General features: G+C 36.0%; 1 protein-coding gene across 3 annotated transcripts in view; it reads right to left on the bottom strand.

The window, feature by feature from the left end:
• Positions 1-207: 207 nt before the first annotated feature.
• The window catches only part of Mipol1 (mirror-image polydactyly 1), a 301417-nt gene continuing 283261 nt past the window's right edge, over positions 208-18363 (bottom strand). For all 3 annotated transcript variants that reach the window (XM_042677896.1, XM_042677898.1, XM_042677897.1), the window contains one exon: positions 208-1353. In XM_042677896.1, coding sequence (XP_042533830.1) covers positions 1287-1353 — 67 coding nt within the window. In that variant the 3' untranslated portion in view covers positions 208-1286. The remainder of the gene's footprint in view (positions 1354-18363) is intronic.

Below are 18363 nucleotides of genomic sequence, written 5' to 3'. Positions count from 1 at the left end.
AATAAGATAAAAGAATTTGTTCACAGAAGATAATTTAGCTCAATCTTAGATGTGAGGTAAGAAATCATGGACTTAGAAAATAATGATTTCCTTACAACATTTTCACAGACTCAATCTCTTAACTATTTTATCTGTTTGAGGTCGTCATTTTCTATTGGCTTCTCATCTACTGAATCTAGAAAAAAAATGAAGATTCTTGTGGAACCCAAAACATAAAATCTCAGTTTTACTTAAAACATTATATGATAAGAAGTGACTTCTATGCTTTAGCTATTTTAACTTATTTCTTACCTAAAGTAAAAAGTAGCTAAACTGAACCAAAGGGCAAGTTTATTTTATTGCCTTTATAGTTATACACTATAATTTATGGTAATATATATTGGATTCTCTTCCTCCATAACAAAAATTCAAGTCATAAGCTAAAAATACATAATTTAGTAAGACTATTTAACAAGTTTGGTTGCTTGTTGTCTTTTAGGACAGAAACATTTTGGCATGTACTAATTTTCTAGTTCAGTGTCCTAGGCTATTCGACAGAAACAGTGATTACTACAACTTAAGAGGCACTTAGACAATTACTCAATATTAAAAAATATGGGCAAAATGTATTTGTAAGTACATACTAACAATCTTCTTTTTTATTGAAAATAGTCTGTTATTTCTGGTGAAATAAAAATCATACTCTGGTAAATATCATTTTTATGTGCTAATCTCTCATTAAATCAAATCTTCTACTTAATTCTTAGTATCTATACTTAGTACTGACAAAGATTTCATACATGCATTAAAGACTACATATTCTCATGTCTGAGCTTCTCTTATTAGTTCAGAAATATACTCTATATTGAAAAATACACTTATTTGAAGTTTTGACCTAACAGTAGATTAAGGCTTAGATAATATTTACTTTGCTGCACTTTGATTCAAAAAGGGCCATGTGTGAATATATGATCCCGACCAACTTTACCATGTTTCTCTAGTGGTATCCCAGTAAAAATGATTTATATGAAAGACACTGAAATATAAAATAGTTACAAAATAAGCTGTAACTTTATAGCTACCCATCGGTAAAAGTCTGTAGTTAATATATTTGGATAAATAACTCAAGTCAGCAGCAAAGTGGTTAAACATTTGTGATTTGATTTTATCTCAGCTTGGAATGTGGTTGGAGTGTCCCACTTCTAACAACTGTTTGCTAAGTTAAGGCTTTTAGTGTTTACACAGTGTTGAATGAAGCAGCCTGGTCACCAGATGTGATCGCTTCCCCAGACTGTCGTTTCTTTCAGTCAGATCACTGTCCTCATGGTCCCAGTTCCAACTTTCTTCCTTAGGACGTCCACCAGCCTTTCTAACCTAAGTTGGGGGCAGGGCAAGTGGGAAGGGGAAAAAAAAGGAATAAAAAGTGTAATTATTGTCAGGAATGTTTTGACTGAAAAAGGACAGTATTTGCCTGCCTGGGGAGTCATGTTAAGAAACAAAGCATTACTGTAAGTGAGAGACAGTGGTGCAGAGTGCCAAGAATTTGGGGTTAAATAATAGCAACAATACAGACTTTAACTCTGATCCTCAAATTATGTCAGAGTTAGATGTCACACAAAATATATAGGAAACTCATTTCAATATATTCACCTCCTTGCATTAAGGTAGTAAGAAGTAGTAAATGAATATGATAAGTTAGCCTATTAGGTGTAGAGTAGCTTCTGATTCTTATCTAGGAAATGCTTATTTCAATACAGAAATACTAGCAATCTCACACCTGTTACTTAGCTAAAAAAGCAACATATTGGTCCTGTACAATTTATGCATTAAAGCTCTTTCTTATGCAGTTATCTGATGGAAATACAGTAATTGGATGGCTAGGTAGGAAAATTTTCATGTCCCACAATCATGGAAATCACTTAAATATACACAAATGACCTAATTGTTGTATTACAAGACTTTCTGTACTACATCTAAACTAGTTTCTATTTCTGAGTAGTGGAAACTAGAAATTATCTACATAGGCTTTTTAGTCAAATAAAAGTGATTTTTTAAAAGTTAATTGAAACCTAATCAATTAAACAAAAGCAGTCAAAAGTTCAGAAGTCCATTCTGTGGTGCTCTTAGGCTACTCTGGAGGTCAACGTTCATGTGGATCACTGAATTCTGCTTAACAAAAGATAATGGAATGGGACTATTAGTTTTCTCCTTTTATATATTTGTTTTCTTCCCTGGAATCATAAACTCTCGACCCCGAATCTCACTTGATTTTACACACAGGAAAATTTTCCCTGTCAGTAAAAATTACAGCCAGCAGTTTTCATATACACATTCTACCCTCTGCACAAAGATTAGTGAGCCAGAGTCCGGTCTGCTCCAGTTTGCCTCATTTATATGGATCCATGCATGAGGGTCCTTTGCAAATAAACACAGTGCAGAGCTAGACTCTAAAGGAATGACGGCATTCTTAGTGTTATATGCTCTTGTTTAGGCTATTTGTTTCTGTGAGGAATGGACAAGTCAATATGTACAACTCTGAAAACTAGCTTATGGCTTTTGGATGATTCTCTATCTAATAAGAATTCTGTTCACAGAAAACAGGAATGTGAGACGATATACAAGTGAATGAAAATCTTTTTTTTAGGAAAGGGAATGATGAATTTGAGAGTAAAAAGGTAAATCATGTCTGAGTTTATTACCACAAGTTACTATTTGCAAATTATCCATCGATATCATACACCCACTACAACAGTCTAGAGGCATACAAATACTTGAAGTGGAGGATTCTTGGGAGAATTCATTTCACTGACAGAGTAGTCAGACTTTCTTTAGTGCTATCTTGTATACTCTGAATATAATAACTCATGGGATATCTCATTCATTTAAGGCAAAGTTACAATAACTTGAATTGTGAAGGACAGGAATGAAAATTTTAGTATAAATTACAAAAGTACACTGTAACTTTACTGTTAAAATCCAATAGTAATTTCAATTAACTTTTGTTTCTCTGATGCTTGAGCTCAAACCCAGGCTTGAATATGTTAGAAAAGTCACTGACTGCTGAACTACACCCTCAGCCTTTGAATTTACTCTTAACAAATGGCTCCTAGTAAAAATATTAACAAGTGTATATTGTTAAAAGGCAGAAAAAAATGTTTTTAGTTTGTTAGCTATATCCCTCTTAATACCATTTATAATACTGACTAGTAAAGAATAATACCTCTTCATAATATAACAATTCCACATTGTACAGTTATTATTATTGTAAGTTCAGATTCAATGGAATATCAAATTACTGACATGAATCTGTGCTGTGCTGCTATTTAGATTTTTCCTAGGCAGGCTTGTCTCATTTTTGTTTCCTTTTCTTATATGCTGGGATATCTTTCCATTTAGAACTCACATCTCATAAGAAGTTAGGAGGAAATACTTAAATATCATGTTTTGCAATGTCTCCCCCATATTTCAACAATTACTAGATCAACCACATTCTCAGTTTATCCAGGTTGAATGATTTATGAAAATCTGATCTCAGAAACGAGAAAAATGTCAATTACTTAGTTTTGTGAAAGCTTACTGACTTCTGAAACACAATGAAGCACCTATTCCTTCCTGTAAGGAATGGGGTAATCTGCCAGCAGAGACTGTGCCAACAGGAAGGTTGGTGTGCGTCCGTTGAAGCACCTTGCAGAATTTGCCTTCAGGTCATTCTTTACTATCCAAATCAATAATGTTCTTTAAAAATCATGAACTTCACTAAAACAGAATACAATAATACTCAATGATATATTCACAGGGGCTTCATGACATAGGAAAAGGGCTAGAGCTACAACCAGGATTTTTCCATTTTTGAATGTGAAGAAACTGAAGTATAGACAAGTACACCCTTTTACAAGGTTCTGTGGTAAAAGTGACAAACTTGGGCCATATTTTCTTGTTTTTAGTCGAGATCTATGTCTGTTAGGATTTGGTTGACTAGAGAACTACAGTTTTCAGCATATGGGTTAATGAATTATGTCTCATAGTGTCATTAAAAATTCCCCCCCAAGCCGGGCGCTGGTGGCTCACGCCTGTAATCCTAGCCACTCAAGAGGCTGAGATCTGAGGATCGTGGTTCAAAGCCAGCCCGGGCAGGAGAGACCTTGAGACTCCTATCTCCAATAAACCACCAGAAAACCGGAAGTGGCGCTGTAGCTCAAGTGGTAGAGCACTCGCCTTGAGCTGAAGAGCTGAGGGACAGCGCCCAGGCCCAGAGTTCAAGCCCCACGACCGACAAAAAAAAAAAAAAAATTTCCCCCCAAAAGCCCAGAGCTGGTGTCTACACTTGTAAGGGAAGCTAAGTTTGGCCAGCCTGGGTGTTCACATGAGACACCTCGTCAACGAATACCGAGGTGTAGTGGCACATATACCTGTCATTTCAACTTGATGAGAGGCTAAGATTGGGAGGGCTCTGGTTCTATGCCAGAATATGCAAAATACGTTTTAGAGATGTCCATCTTAACAGAAAAATCTGGACCTGGGGATGTGTACTGGTCATCCCAGCTATAGAGGGAAGAATAGGAGAATAAAGGTATAGCTAGGCCTTGCCAGGGCAAAAATGCAAGAATATATATCTCAAAAATACATAGAGCAAAAAGGACTGGCAGCATGGCTCAAGTGATAGAGTATATCTGCTTAGCAAGTGCAAAAGCCTTCAGTTGAAACCCAGATACCTCAAAAAAAAAAGTTTCCTCATATTCTTATCTAAGTTTAATTTTAAAAGTATTTGGGGCTGGGACTGTGGATTAGTGGTAGAGTGCTTGCCTAGCATGCATGAAGCCCTGGGTTCAATTCCTCAGTACCACATAAAGAGAAAAGACCAGAAGTGGCACTGTGGTTCAAGTGGCTGGCCTTGAACAAAAGAATCCCAGGCCCAGAAGCCCCAGGACTGGCAAAAAAAGTATTTGCTGGCTTATTTCATTTGCTATTTTAATAACAACACATTATTCCTGAACACAGGAATAAAGTTTATATTTCACTTAAAAACCAAATTTATGGTTTATTTAAGGTAGAAATTCTATTTTCTTCAATTAACATTTTATATGTAAACATACAATATACATTTACTATAATGAAATGCACAGTCCATCAAGTAAATAAACTAGGTCATACTAAACTCCTTATGTAGTTTACTTAGATTTTCTTACTTTTTTTTTTTTTTAAAAAGAGGTCATATAGAGGAAAACTGGATCAGAATTATGAAGTTGGTGGGTTTGGGAGCTGGATAGAATGCTGCATCTATCAATGCCCCTCATCTCTCCAATGGGCCATATTGCTTAAAAGTACTAAAACTTTAAGGCTGATTTATGACATTTTTTGGACTTCAATGCTTTTATTAACTAGATCCTTCTTATTATAAAGGGACAGGGAAGGATGAAAACAGAATAAATTCCTCATCTTCAGCTAAGCGCTACCAAAGTAGAGCTGTTACTACTTTCTACCAAAGCAGAATGTTAGACAACATTCTCTCCAGAAAAAACATTCCTATTATTTAGGCAATGAAGTTGCTCCATCAAGTATTGTTACCTTTTTCCTCCACAGAAGCAGGGATTAGGAAGAGACAAGAGAAATGGACACCAACCATCCTTTCTACAGAGACAGTCACTCAACTTGTAGCACTTAGGGTTTCATTAGCATTAAAAATTATGCTCTCAGCCAGGTCCTTGGTGGTTCTAGCCTGTAATCCCAGCAACTCAGGAGGGTGAAATCTGAGAACTACTAGTTGGAGACAGCCCAGGCAGACAAATCTGAGAGACTCATCTCCAGTTAACCAGCAAACAGCTGGAAATGGAGATGTGGCTCAAGTGGTAGAGCTCCAAGAGTGAGCAAAAAAATCTCAGGGAGAAGGAGATCGACTGAATTCAAGTTCTTCCTGAAATCTTGTGAAAGATGAGACTTTAAATGTGACTTTTTTTTCTTTTTCTTCTTCTTTTTTAAAAAATCGCTATAGCTGGATGTGAAGGGTAAACCAAAGGAGGAGGCTGCAATGCTTGGTAAGAAATGTACGCATTATTCTGCCCATGTAATTGTAACCCCTCTGTACAGTATGTTCACAAATAAAATAAAATAAAATTAAAAAAAATCGCTATAGCTGTTCTTCTGTTGGTCTTTGTCATGCTGATATATTTGGTCAACTTTTCTTTACACTTCTTGCATTTTTCTAAAGTATTATTTGTTCTTTTGGTGTTCCTTAAGTGCTCATGACTTCCAAAACTACATCCATTCTCCAATACTCCCAAACTCTCTTTGGTGTTTCAGTCTCACATATTCTCTTCAACTACCTTCAAGACATCTTTTTTTGTTGTTGTTGTTGGTCAGGCTTGAACTTGGGGTGTGGGCTCTGTTCCTGGACTAGCACTCTACCAGTTTGAGCCCCAGCTCTACTCCTGGCTTTTTTTGGGGGGGGGGGTCCAGTCGTGGGGCCTGAACTCTGGACCTCGGCGCTGTCCCTCAGCTCTTCAGCTCAAGGCTAGCGCTCTACCACTTGAGCCACCTGCCCAGCCCCTCCACTCCTGGCTTTCTAGTGATTAATTAGAAATTAGTCTCACAGACTTTACTGTCCAGGCTAGCTTTGAACCTTGATCCTAAGGTCTCAGCCTCCCAAATAACTAGGATTACAGGTATGAGCTTACCAGTGCCCAGCTTCAAGACATCTTTTGCTTATATCATAGACAAATAATACTCAGTACATCTCAAATAAATTATTTTATCTATGATTAATATTTCTGAATTTCTTATCTAGATTATTGTAATTCATTCAACTTTATTTATTTTTGTGCCAGTCTTGAGCTTAAACTCAGGTCCTGGGCATGCTCCCTGAGCTTTACAGCCAGTGTTAGCACTCTATCACTTGAGCTACAGCTTCACTTCTAGCTTTTTGGTTACTAAGTGGAAATTAGAATCTCAAGAACTTTCTTGTCTCTGGTAGATTCAAACCACAATCATCAGATCTCAGCCTCCTGAGTAGCTAGGATTATAGGTATGAGCCACCAGCACGCAGTTGTAATTCACTCAACATTTAAGTTAAAAAATTTAGAAAAAAATTGGTACACTATATATTTTTCTCTCATTGGAGTTTTGAGGTGTAAAAACTTGGTGATGTTAGTACTAATGTAGACAGTGGGAAGCACTGAAGGGGTTCTAATTCATGTCAGAAGGCTGAAATCTGGAGGATTGTGTTTTGAAGACAGCTCTGGAAGAAAAGTCTGTAAGACTCTATCTCTAATATAACCAGAAAAAAAAGCAGGACTAGAGGCAAGTTCAAGTAGTAATGTCAGCTGAGCACACAAAAGGAACAAGCTTAAGGCCTCAATTACAGTCCAATACTCAACAATGTGAATGTACTTAATGCCAATGAACTATATTCACTTACAATGGTGAATATAATGCTATGAATATTTCCTACAAGAAAAACCCCAACAGACTTGAAGGCCCAAATTAGAGCTGTGGACATGTGGATGGAAAGAAGGGGCTGGATTTGAAAGGTATTTAGGACTTCTGAATGGAGAGAAATAGGTTGGACAAGAAGGGTGGCAAATGCCTTCTTTTGGTGACTAGATAAATAGTGATGTGCTAACAAAGGCAATGGAGTGGGTTTCTTCTGGAGAGTGTGTGTGAGGATGAGTTATTTATACATTCAAGGTTTATAGTGATCCATGTAAGTAGGGATAATAAGCAGCTATTTGAAGATAAGAGTTTATGTCCAAGGGGAAAAATGGGGCTCATTTCTGTTTTGTCAGTACTTGTTGAATAATTAGAAACAAAGTTGGAAAATGGATGTATATATGGTTAGCTTCAGTAAGTAATTGGCAAATGTTACTATAAAAGTATAAACACAAGCCTCAAACCACACCTACTTTGGGAGCAGAAGCAGAGGAGAGATCTGCAAAGGTTTCCTAATGATCCTAAGTATTAAAGGATGAAAGTCACCTCATAAAAGAAGGGATGGAGACAGGTTAGGATGGGCCTTCCAGGCAGAGTAAATACTATTTGAAGGCATAGAGATAGGAAAATCTTGATGCATATTCAGCACTACCAGTGGTATGGTTTCTCAGGATCATGAAATAAGAGTTAGAGGATGACAGGAAATGAGACTAGGCAGGCTGGTTATGACTGGGCATTACAAGTGAAATCAGAAGAGTGACTTCAATTACACAGTTTCCACATCATTCTCCTACTAATGACACTTAACATGTCCAAACACAACAGTTTCTGATAGAGTTGTATGATTCAGAAAAAGTACACATATTTTATTATAGGAAAAGGATTTAATTCAAATTTGTAAGTATCTGATATTTCAAGAGCTCACCAGGCGCTGGTGGCTCACGCCTGTAATCTTAGTTACTCAGGAGGCTGAGATCTGAGGATCGCGATTCAAAGCCAGCCTGGGCAGGAAAGTCCATGAAACTCTTATCTCCAATAAGAAGTGATGCTGTAGCTCAAGTGGTAGAGCCCTAACCTTGAGCTGAAGAGCTGAGGGACAGTGCTCAGGCCCAGAATTCAAGGCCCATGACCAAAAAAAAAAAAAAAAAAAAAAAAAGATTTCAAGAGATATATCTGTTTTGCATTATCTGTGAAATGATTCTACAGATGTGAACGATCTGTCTACAGATAAGATTGCTGCTGTTTGTAATCAATCGGCATTACTGACTCCATTTGAAAAAAAAAGAGGAAATGACAAGGATAAATTGGGGGTGAGACTAATAATACCTATTTTTAAACAACATTTTTGTGAGCTTCAAAAGGGTATACAAGGGGTTTTATAAGTTTTAAAATATCATTACTATTTAATAATTTAGTACATTAGGGCTGGAGTGTGTAGCTCAGTTGTAGAGTGCTTGCCTAGCATGTACAAAACTCTGGATTTGAGCTGGGCAGCAGTGGTTCATGCCTAAAATCGTAGCTATTCAGGAGGTTGAGATCTCAGTATCGCAGTTCAAAGCCAGCCCAGGGAAGAAAGTTTGTGAGACTCTTATCTTCAATAAATTACCAAAAAAAACCCCAAAAACAAAAACAAAACCCCAACTAACACCTCAATAAAAACAGAACAAAAGAACAACAAAACAAAAAACCAAGGAAGCTTTAAGTGATGCTGTGGCTCAAGTAGAGTGCTAGCCTTCAGCAAAAAAAAAAAAAAACAAAAAAAAAAAAACCAGCACTCAGACCCTGAGTTCAAGCCCCAGGAGTGGCCAAACAAAACCACAACTCCCCCACCCAAAGCAAACAAAAAAATATTGGGTTTGATATCTAGCACTGACACAATAAAAGTTTGGTTGATTTGCTATAATTCCAAATTAAGCAAATTTAATTCAATTATTTCCCTCCAAACTATTTTGCTGGGTAAAAAGTATCTAGAGTTACCAGAATGAAAAATAAAAGAAATCAATATGGATATATTATTTTAGCTTTCCAGAGAAGTAATTATAGAAAATACTATCACTTATGCATTCATAAATGTTTAAGTACTTGTTTTGTGATGGTACCTTCTTAACACTTGTTCTACACAGGTTTTAATGACTGTCTGTGATAGATGCATGTTATATGGTATCTTTCAACAAATACAAAATTCTCCATGAATATGGAGTATAAAAGGAATTCTTAGTTATAGAAAGTATGGCATAGTTAACATCATATTATTCCTTTTTCATATGGCTCTCAGATTTTACATGTTGCAGATATTCCCAGATCTCAGATTCTTGGATTATTTTATTTGCCATGCATGCCTCACTTAACTTCACTTTTTAGATTTACAGTAATATTAAAAAATTGCTTCCATCTTGAAATTAAGAAAGTAAAATTTATCTTTGAGGTTACACAGAACATAGAAAAACTTAGTACATAAATATTTTTACTATGCTTAGAGATATGAGATTCCTTATTTAATATCACTAATAGTCAATGTAGACAAAGCACGAAAAAGTTGCCCATATTTTTTATGTTGACTAACATTGATTATCTTATGTAAATGTGGAAAAATGAGGCTCACCAGTCTATCAGTGTTACTTACTATCAATTTAGCTACATATCAATAATAAACATAACACTAGACATATAAAAATGTGTGAAACTTTACATCTCTATTTTTGTTTCTTCCCATTTGAAAATTAATATGTGAAGAAGATTAAAGCTGGGGTGACGTTGATCAAGATGTGCTGTACATAAACTGATTTGTTGAATGGTATCTTCTTTGTACAACTACTTAGAGATAATAAAAATATAATTTGAAAAGATCAAAGCTAGCTGGGCACCAATGGCTCATACCCGTAATCGTAGCTACTCAGGAGGCTGAGATCTGAGGATTGTGGTCCAAGCTAGCCCGGGCAGGAAAGTCCGTGAGACTCTTATCTCCAATAAAAACCAATAGAAAACCAGAATTGGTGCTGTGGCTCAAGCAGTAGAGTGCTTGCCTTGAGCTGAACAGTGCAGGGACAGCGCCCAAGCTCAGAGTTCAAGCCCCACGACCGACCCCCCCCCCCCAAAAAAACAAAAGATCAAAGTTATATTTCCTTCTTTATAGTATCTCCAAAGTGATTTTTATTTCAAATTATTAGATTTCTGAAACAGTGATTTCCTGAAATTTTACTCAGAACTTACTTAAGATTTTGAGAGTCAGAATGTCTACATTTTCTCCCAGAGTCCAGTTAGTCTATGGTAGCAGTAGTGCAGTGGATGTGATACTATTATAAAGTACTTAACAAAAGATAATGGAGCTATTTTGCTTAAGCCTCTAACTCAACATCAGAAAATGACTGAGCTAATAGGATGAATTAAGATCAAGAGATAATTTTTATTGGCCCTTTCACTTTGCCTATCAGAGGCTATTTAAATCTTATATAAGATTCCCAAGAAAACACCAGTAACAAGAGCCCCACCAGGGCAGGGATAATGTGTTTCTGATCGCTGCTGTATACCTGGTAACTAGTAGAATAGTCTTTCAAAAATCAATAGGGTATGGGCCATACATAAATATTTACATGCACATATGCTGGGAATAAGGAGTAATTTCATTTGCTTTCTCCATTCTAAAGTAACAAATTTGTAATTTTGAGAATGATCCACTATAAGTAGGTTTCAAGAATAAAAGAAGCCAAATGCTTATGTGGTGTAGTAGTTTCTGTCTGTAATCGAAGTACTTAGCAGTCTAAGGCAGAAAGATCATAACTTTGAAACTAGCCTGGGTTACATAACCAAATCCTGCTTTGAAAAAAGTCAGTTTATCAATGTGAAGATTTATAGTGAATAGTCACGCCTTTGCAGAAACCATTAAATGATAGAATAGTTACCTGAAAAGAACACATTTCTCCACTTTTAATGAAGAAAGTTCAGAGTGTGATGCGAAAGATGTTAGATGAAATTCTGCCTGAAGTTAGAGCAAAGTCAAGGTTGGTTTTATTCTGTATCAGGAAGCATTTACCTAATGTGACAATGAATTTTCAAAATTATGAAAATTAGCATCTTCAGTTCTTTTTTATTTGAAAATTTATGAGAAGAGAGAAAGAGAGGAGAGAGCAGAAGGGAGAGAAAAGAGGGGAAAGGAGAGAAGGGAAAACAGAGAGGAGAGAGAAGAGGAAGAGGGAGAGGAGAGGGCATGAGAGAAGAAGAGAGAGGGAGAGTACAAAGAAGAAAAATTATGGATGTAGACTAATTAGGCATCTTCCATGGGAGAAGGATAAGAGTCAGTCTTAGGAAGCTATAAGACAGACAGCAGGAAAAGTGAAGTGACAACTATTTTAACTAGTTCATTCAATTTTTTTTTCAGTACCTGGTTCTGAACTTAACGCTTTGCGCTTACTAGACAGACACTCTATTGTTTAAACACACTTCTAGCCTTTTTTTGCTTTAGTTATTTTTCAGGTACTGTTTTGTGTTTCTATTTAGAGTTAGCCTAAGATTACAATTCTATGGCCACCGGTGCAACTGAGATCTCAGGCATGCTCTACCAGGCCCAATCACGCCCAGTTCATTGAGACAGCAATCTTTTTATTTTTATTTTTATTTTAAGCTGGTCATGGGGCTTGAATTCAGGGCCTCAATGCTGTCTCTGACTTTTCTTTTTTTTGCTCAAGGTAAACACTCTATCAATTTGAGCCACAGCTCCAATTCCATTTTTAGGTGGTTAATTTAAGATAAGAGTCTCATGGACACTCCTGCCCAGGATCACACCAACCACAATCCTCATATCTCAGCCTCCTGAGTAGCTAGGATTATTGGTATGAGCCACCAGTGCCCGGTGATGACAGTCTTCTTAATTTTTTACCTGGGCTAGTCTTGAATCATAATCTTTTTGATTTTGGCTTCTAAGTAATGGAGATTTTAGCTGTAAACCACTGTGCCTACATTGTTAGTTATGATGTCGAGTAGTTGGAAAGTTTTTTTAAATTTTTCTTTATCCTAGTGTTTATGTTGCCTTTGTTCTATAGCTTCAAGGGCAACCCATGTGAACATTTGCTTAAGGTATATCTGAAGGTTCATAGAAAATTGTGATTTCTTTTAGTTTAAATTGGCTGTCTAACTTTTATTATTTTCAGAGTGTTAAAAATGGAGAGATAAGTTATTTTCTTTGTATACACTGTTTTTAAGATTGTCCAATTATATTGTCCTCCAACTCTTTTTCAGTCATTGGCTTCAAGGTGAGCATACAATGAAGAACAATCTTATTCATGGCAATTTCAGACATTTAGGTAGTTAACTTCTTCTTCTGGCAGTTTACAATTATATGTTAATGTATTCAGATATTTTATAAAGCCCTAAACTATCTAAAGAGAGATCCATCTCTCTAAATAAATCACAACTTAATGAAATAACCATGAAAGGCAGATTGCTCTAAAATTTTTAGTGAACTTAACATAGACTATAACTGAAATTAAAATTGCCATCCCCAAAACATAAAAGAAAAATGTTTTAAGAGCTTATAGCACACAAGTTGAAGAATGGAACAGATTTTCATATATGTCAAAAACAATGTGCATTTCAAACACAAACTTCAACTTCTTTTCTGCCTTGTAGACAAAGAATTGTGGATGTATTAAAAGACTACCATTTCTTACTAATTTTTATTTTTTAATCTGTAATTTTTAATGTGCTATTTTTAAATGCAATTCCCATTTTCTAATATCTATACATTTCAAGGTAATACTTTTTGAGTTCTGCAGATGACTTGAAATTAAATCATACACATCTTACTTTTATGTCTTAGGATCAACATTAAGGATTTCTGGGCTTTATTCTTAGTAAATAGATTATTCATTGCTAGTTAGTGAAACAGGGACACTTTATCTTTTTTATTTTATTATCTTTTTATCTTTTTTACAGTCCAGAGACTTGAACTCAGGACTTGGTGCTGTCCCTGACCTTCTTTTGCTCAAGGGTAGTACTCTAGCACTTGAGCCACAGCCCCACTGCTGACTTTTTTTGGCTAGCTTTGAACAACAATTCTTAGATCTCAGTCTTCTGCTTATCTAGGATTACAGGCTGTGCTGGCCAACACATAAATTCTTTCAGCTGACACTAGTTTACTAAACTGGTAACCTGAATGACAACCTTAAAACGAAAAATATGCTTATATCAAACTTATTTATGAGTAATTTATTCAGAGATTTTCATGATTTCAGCATTTTCACAATTTCTTTTAGATTTAACAGTATTTGCATTAGTAACAAAATATACAGATTTTTATATTACAGGAATTATAAAGTATGCTTTGTAAAGCCAGTGAAAGTCATTCTGTCATCTTAATGATCAGAGAAATTCTTATTAGGTAGAAAAAATATGACTTCAAGCTTCCTCCTGATAAAATCCATAAGGATCTTAATACAGCATGATACATGAATACTGTAATTATCATATTTTTCCTTAGATTACTTAGGTCTGGACAATATGTATTATGTACCTTTTCTAGTTTGTGCATGTTACTAAAATTTGTATAGAAATACCTCTGCTGAGTAAAGCACCTAGGTTAATTACATTAATGAATGGTTTGTATAAATCTTTAATAGCCCTCTCTCATCCTCTGACTTTTAAAGCAAAATTATTCGTAAAATTCTCTTCTTCCAGCTTTCAGATGCTTAGATCTGGACTTTTAAATATTCACACTTGAGGCTGGTTCAGATAATTCTTTCCAATGTGAGTGACAGCAGCTCAGGAGCTGATCTGCTGTTTGCCCAGTAGAGGAGTTACATATTGCCTTCTGAAGAATGACACCTCAAACGGCAGCGCTGACATTTGGCCTATCTTTGAATGGCTTGGGATACAGCTTTTAAGAATAATCTTTATGATTCAGAATAACTTTGGACATTCTGACTTTTAGTACTAAACTCTATGGAAAGAGTTTAATTATGTGGGAAATGGGGTTATATAATCTAAATTGCTATCATTCTAGACAGAGTCTCATGAGTATTTTCATTATTCCCAGAGATGGATCTGTAGAAGCCTTTCACTTCTTTGGTTGTTCAGTTTCCGGAAGCCAATTTTGATGAGTTTTATATCTGCGACCTGGCAGTATGTTCTCAAATTCAACTTAATATTTTTTCTCATAAGTTTGTAAGTTAGGGTTATACAAAAAGAAAATGAAATCAGTTCTTAGAACTGAACTAAAGACATTCTATTAATGGCACTGTGTTGTTGCTACATCTTAGGTAGAAAAACCTTAAAATACTGACTTCTGTACCCTGATGTCTGTTGGGTCACAAAATTCATGTTTTCTCTGTGACTCACAGAAACCCCATTTTCATTGCTACAGCCCAGACTAGAACACCATCTATCTACCTTCTAATGCTATAGTAGTATGATGGCCTTTAGCTGGTATTATTTTCCTCTAATACAAAACATCTCAATCTTCAATGCTGAGGGACACAACAGTATTCCTCAACTATTTTTTTTTTTTTTTATCAAGTAATCATTTACACAACTCTACAATGGCTTCTTCTTCTTGACATATAAAAGCCTTTGCAAATTTGAAGGCTTTCAGGAATCCAGCAGCACCTCACCTATCTGGATGTCTCCTCTCACATACTATGTTCATACTTGGACCTCTGTTCCCTTGTGCTCCTTTTCTCTTTTCTCTTTTTCCCTTTTTTCTGCTAATTCTTACCCCACTCACTTTACAGGGCTAAGTTCACTTTCTTTGAGGCCTTCATTATTGTATTACCTGTGCTAGGTAACAGTAGACTCAGGTCACTCAGTGCAAGTTTATGGCAGGAAATAATAAATGCGTGAAGATACACATATATTACTAGATCTATGCTGATACAAGATGCTAGATTCTCTTTAACCCAAATTATTTCACTTGCAGAATTTGCGTTCTTTTTCAAGTATTTAGTATGAGTGTAGTAAATCTATCAACACTTGGGAAAAACTAATGTCTTTAATTTCTGTGGGCAAGGGAAGATGGTACACTTTGCATATATCTAACCAGACTTATTACATTGCTAATATAGGAGATTTTTTTTTTTTGCAGGTCCTGAGGCTTGAGCTCTGGGCCTGTCTTGATGCTGTCCCTGAGCTTTTGTGCTGAAGGCAAGAGACTTTCAGACTTTTCTGCCCCAGCTGGCTTCGAGCCCACATCCTCAGATCTCAACCTCCTGAGTAACTAGGATTATAGGTGCCAGGCGCCTGGTGCCTGGCTAGGAAGTGATTTTTTTATGAGATGTCATTCTTTTTTCTTTTTTTTGGTCAGTGGTAGGGCTTGAACTCTGGGCCTGGGCGCTGTCCAGTTCTTCAGCTCAAGGTGAGCGCTCTACCACTTGAGCTACAGTGCTACTTCCAGTTTTCTGGTGGTTAATTGAAGATAAGAGTCTCATAGACTTTGCTGCCAGGGCTGGCTTTGAACCATGATCCTCAGATCTCAGCCTCCTGAGTAGCTAGGATTCCAGGTGTGAGCCACCAGTGCCTGGCTGAGATGTCATTCTTTATATCTTATAATAATTTGTTTTCACTTTTGAAAAAAATATTGCTTTATATCTTATAATAATTTGTTTTCACTTTTGAAAAAATTATTGCTATTATAAAGATAATGTACAGAGGGCGAGAGTTATATAAGTCAGGTAAAGAGTACATTTCTATTTGGACAATGTCATCCCTTTCTTTGCTCAAAAAATGTGAGTTGTTAAGCTATATTTTACGTTCTTTCTAAAATCAATGTGCAATTGCTTTAGTAATTAAAAAATACCATGTATACTGTTTAAATAAACATTCTTATTGGGTGAGGGGGTGGGGAGGGAGGCTGGGAAGGGATGTGAAGGGTAAACAAAGGAGGAGGCTGCAATGTTTGATAAGAAATGTACGCATTATCCTGCCCATGTAATTGTAACCCCTCTGTACAGAATGTTCACAAAAAAATAAATTAAATTAAAAAAAAAGAAATGTGAATTAAAACTTAAGTATAGCATATTAAAATTTAAGTGTTAATCCTTTCAAAAAAATAAATATTCTTTAAATGTTTATCCTATTAAAAAGATATTTAATGGGTTAGTACCATAGCTAAGTAGTAGAGCACTTGTCTAGCATGTATGAGGCCTTCGGTTTGCAAAATACAAGAGTACTGGAAATAAACAAAAAACACATATATGAACAAAAAAAGCCCTCTGAAACTCCAAAAAAGTATCTGTTTTTCTCAAAACAAATGCATATAACTAGTAATGTATACAATGAGATTTAAGGAGAAAAACGAAATCTATTTTCCCTATTCTCACTGGACTCTCTACAGTTTTGGAGATCTTATACTTGACAGAGAAAATTAGGCCTAAAAGTTATATGTGGCTGTGAGACTATACTGTCTATACTGGTGCATATACTGTGTAGGTTTTACAATTTTATTACATAATGGACACAAGTTTCAGAAAAAAAAAACAATTTAAGGGATACATGGCACACAAAAATGGGAGAACACATGTTTCTCTGATATAATAAACCCAGGTCCTACTGTTTTACTAATTATGTACTTAAAATATTTTTAAAAGGTTAATTGAACTGAGACAGGTTTCCTCATACATTCAAGGATACCTCAGGTGATTTCCTTTATAATCTCCCCAACCAATGGAACTAAACTAGTATCTCTGAGTTCAGACCTTTCATTGTGTTTTGATATTGTTTGTTTTATCCTTGAAGGATATTTGCTTTGGAAGAGGAGATTTATGGCTGAATAACTATGACTAAATAGCTTATTTGCTAAGATAAACGAATCTGAATTGGCATTAAATAAGTATGAAAACTACTGTCTCCTGGACTTCTAATTAATCAAAACAATTCCTTGGTTAAAGAAAAAATGTAAATGAAGATGAAGTTAATTCTAATGCTCTTTTTCTGTAATCATGAAAAATCTTACAAATCCAACTTAAAAGAAGGCAAGCTTATCTCACATAAAATATCACAATTTAACAAATAAATCTAACACATGTAAAATTTCTGGAAAAAAGCAGAAGCAAATTTATAAACATGGTAAATGATTATAGTATGTATAATAAGTATAATATTTATTTCCTAAAAAGTTCTTACAAATCACTAAAAACTGACCTACTATCCAAGATAGAAACAAGAAATGAGCATGGACAGGAAGTTTAAGACAATTTTTTTTCACCTAATAGGTATGAGGGTTAATAACTCACTAAATACCAGCAAAAGGCTTGGGGAAATGAATATTCTTTTTTTTAAAATTTAATTTAATTTTATTTGTGAACATACTGTACAGAGGGGTTACAATTACATAGGCAGGATAATGCATACATTTCTTACCAAGCAAAAGTTTAAAGTTCGTTTTTGAATATTTTTTTTGGGGGGGGGGGGGTTCCGGTCATGGGTCCTGAACTCTGGGCCTGGGAACTCTCCCTCATCTCTTCAGCTCAAGGCTAGCACTCTACCAGTTGAGCCACAGCACCACTTCCAGCTTTTTGCTTTTTGCTTATGTGGTGCTGGGGAATCGAACCCAGGGCCTCATGCATACAAGGCAAGCGCTCTACCACGGAGCCACCTTCCCAGCCCCAGGAAATGAATATTCTTATAGATTGCTAATTATTTATATGAGTATTTTTGGCAGTACTGGGATTTGAACTCAGAGACTTGTACTTAGATAGAAAAAGGGCTCAGTGGGGGCTGGGAAGGTGGCTCAGTGGTAGAGTGCTTGCCTTGCATGCATGAGGCCCTGGGTTCAATTCCTCAGAAACCACATAAGCAGAAAAAACTGGAAGAGGCACTGTGGCTCAAGTGGTAGAGCTAAAGAGCTGAGGGGCAGCGCCCAGGCCCAGAGTTCAGGCCCCATGACTAACAAAACACACACACACAGACACACAGACTCACACACACACACACACAGACACACAAAAGCAGAGCTCACTGGTAGAGTCCCTGTGTAGT

This window comes from Dipodomys spectabilis, unplaced genomic scaffold (genome assembly GCF_019054845.1).
Source record: "Dipodomys spectabilis isolate Male_0828 unplaced genomic scaffold, ASM1905484v1 ptg000042l, whole genome shotgun sequence".
Taxonomy (NCBI): Eukaryota; Metazoa; Chordata; class Mammalia; order Rodentia; family Heteromyidae; genus Dipodomys; species Dipodomys spectabilis.
Note: the sequence above shows the minus strand (reverse complement) of the source record. Positions and strands in the feature narration are given on the sequence as shown.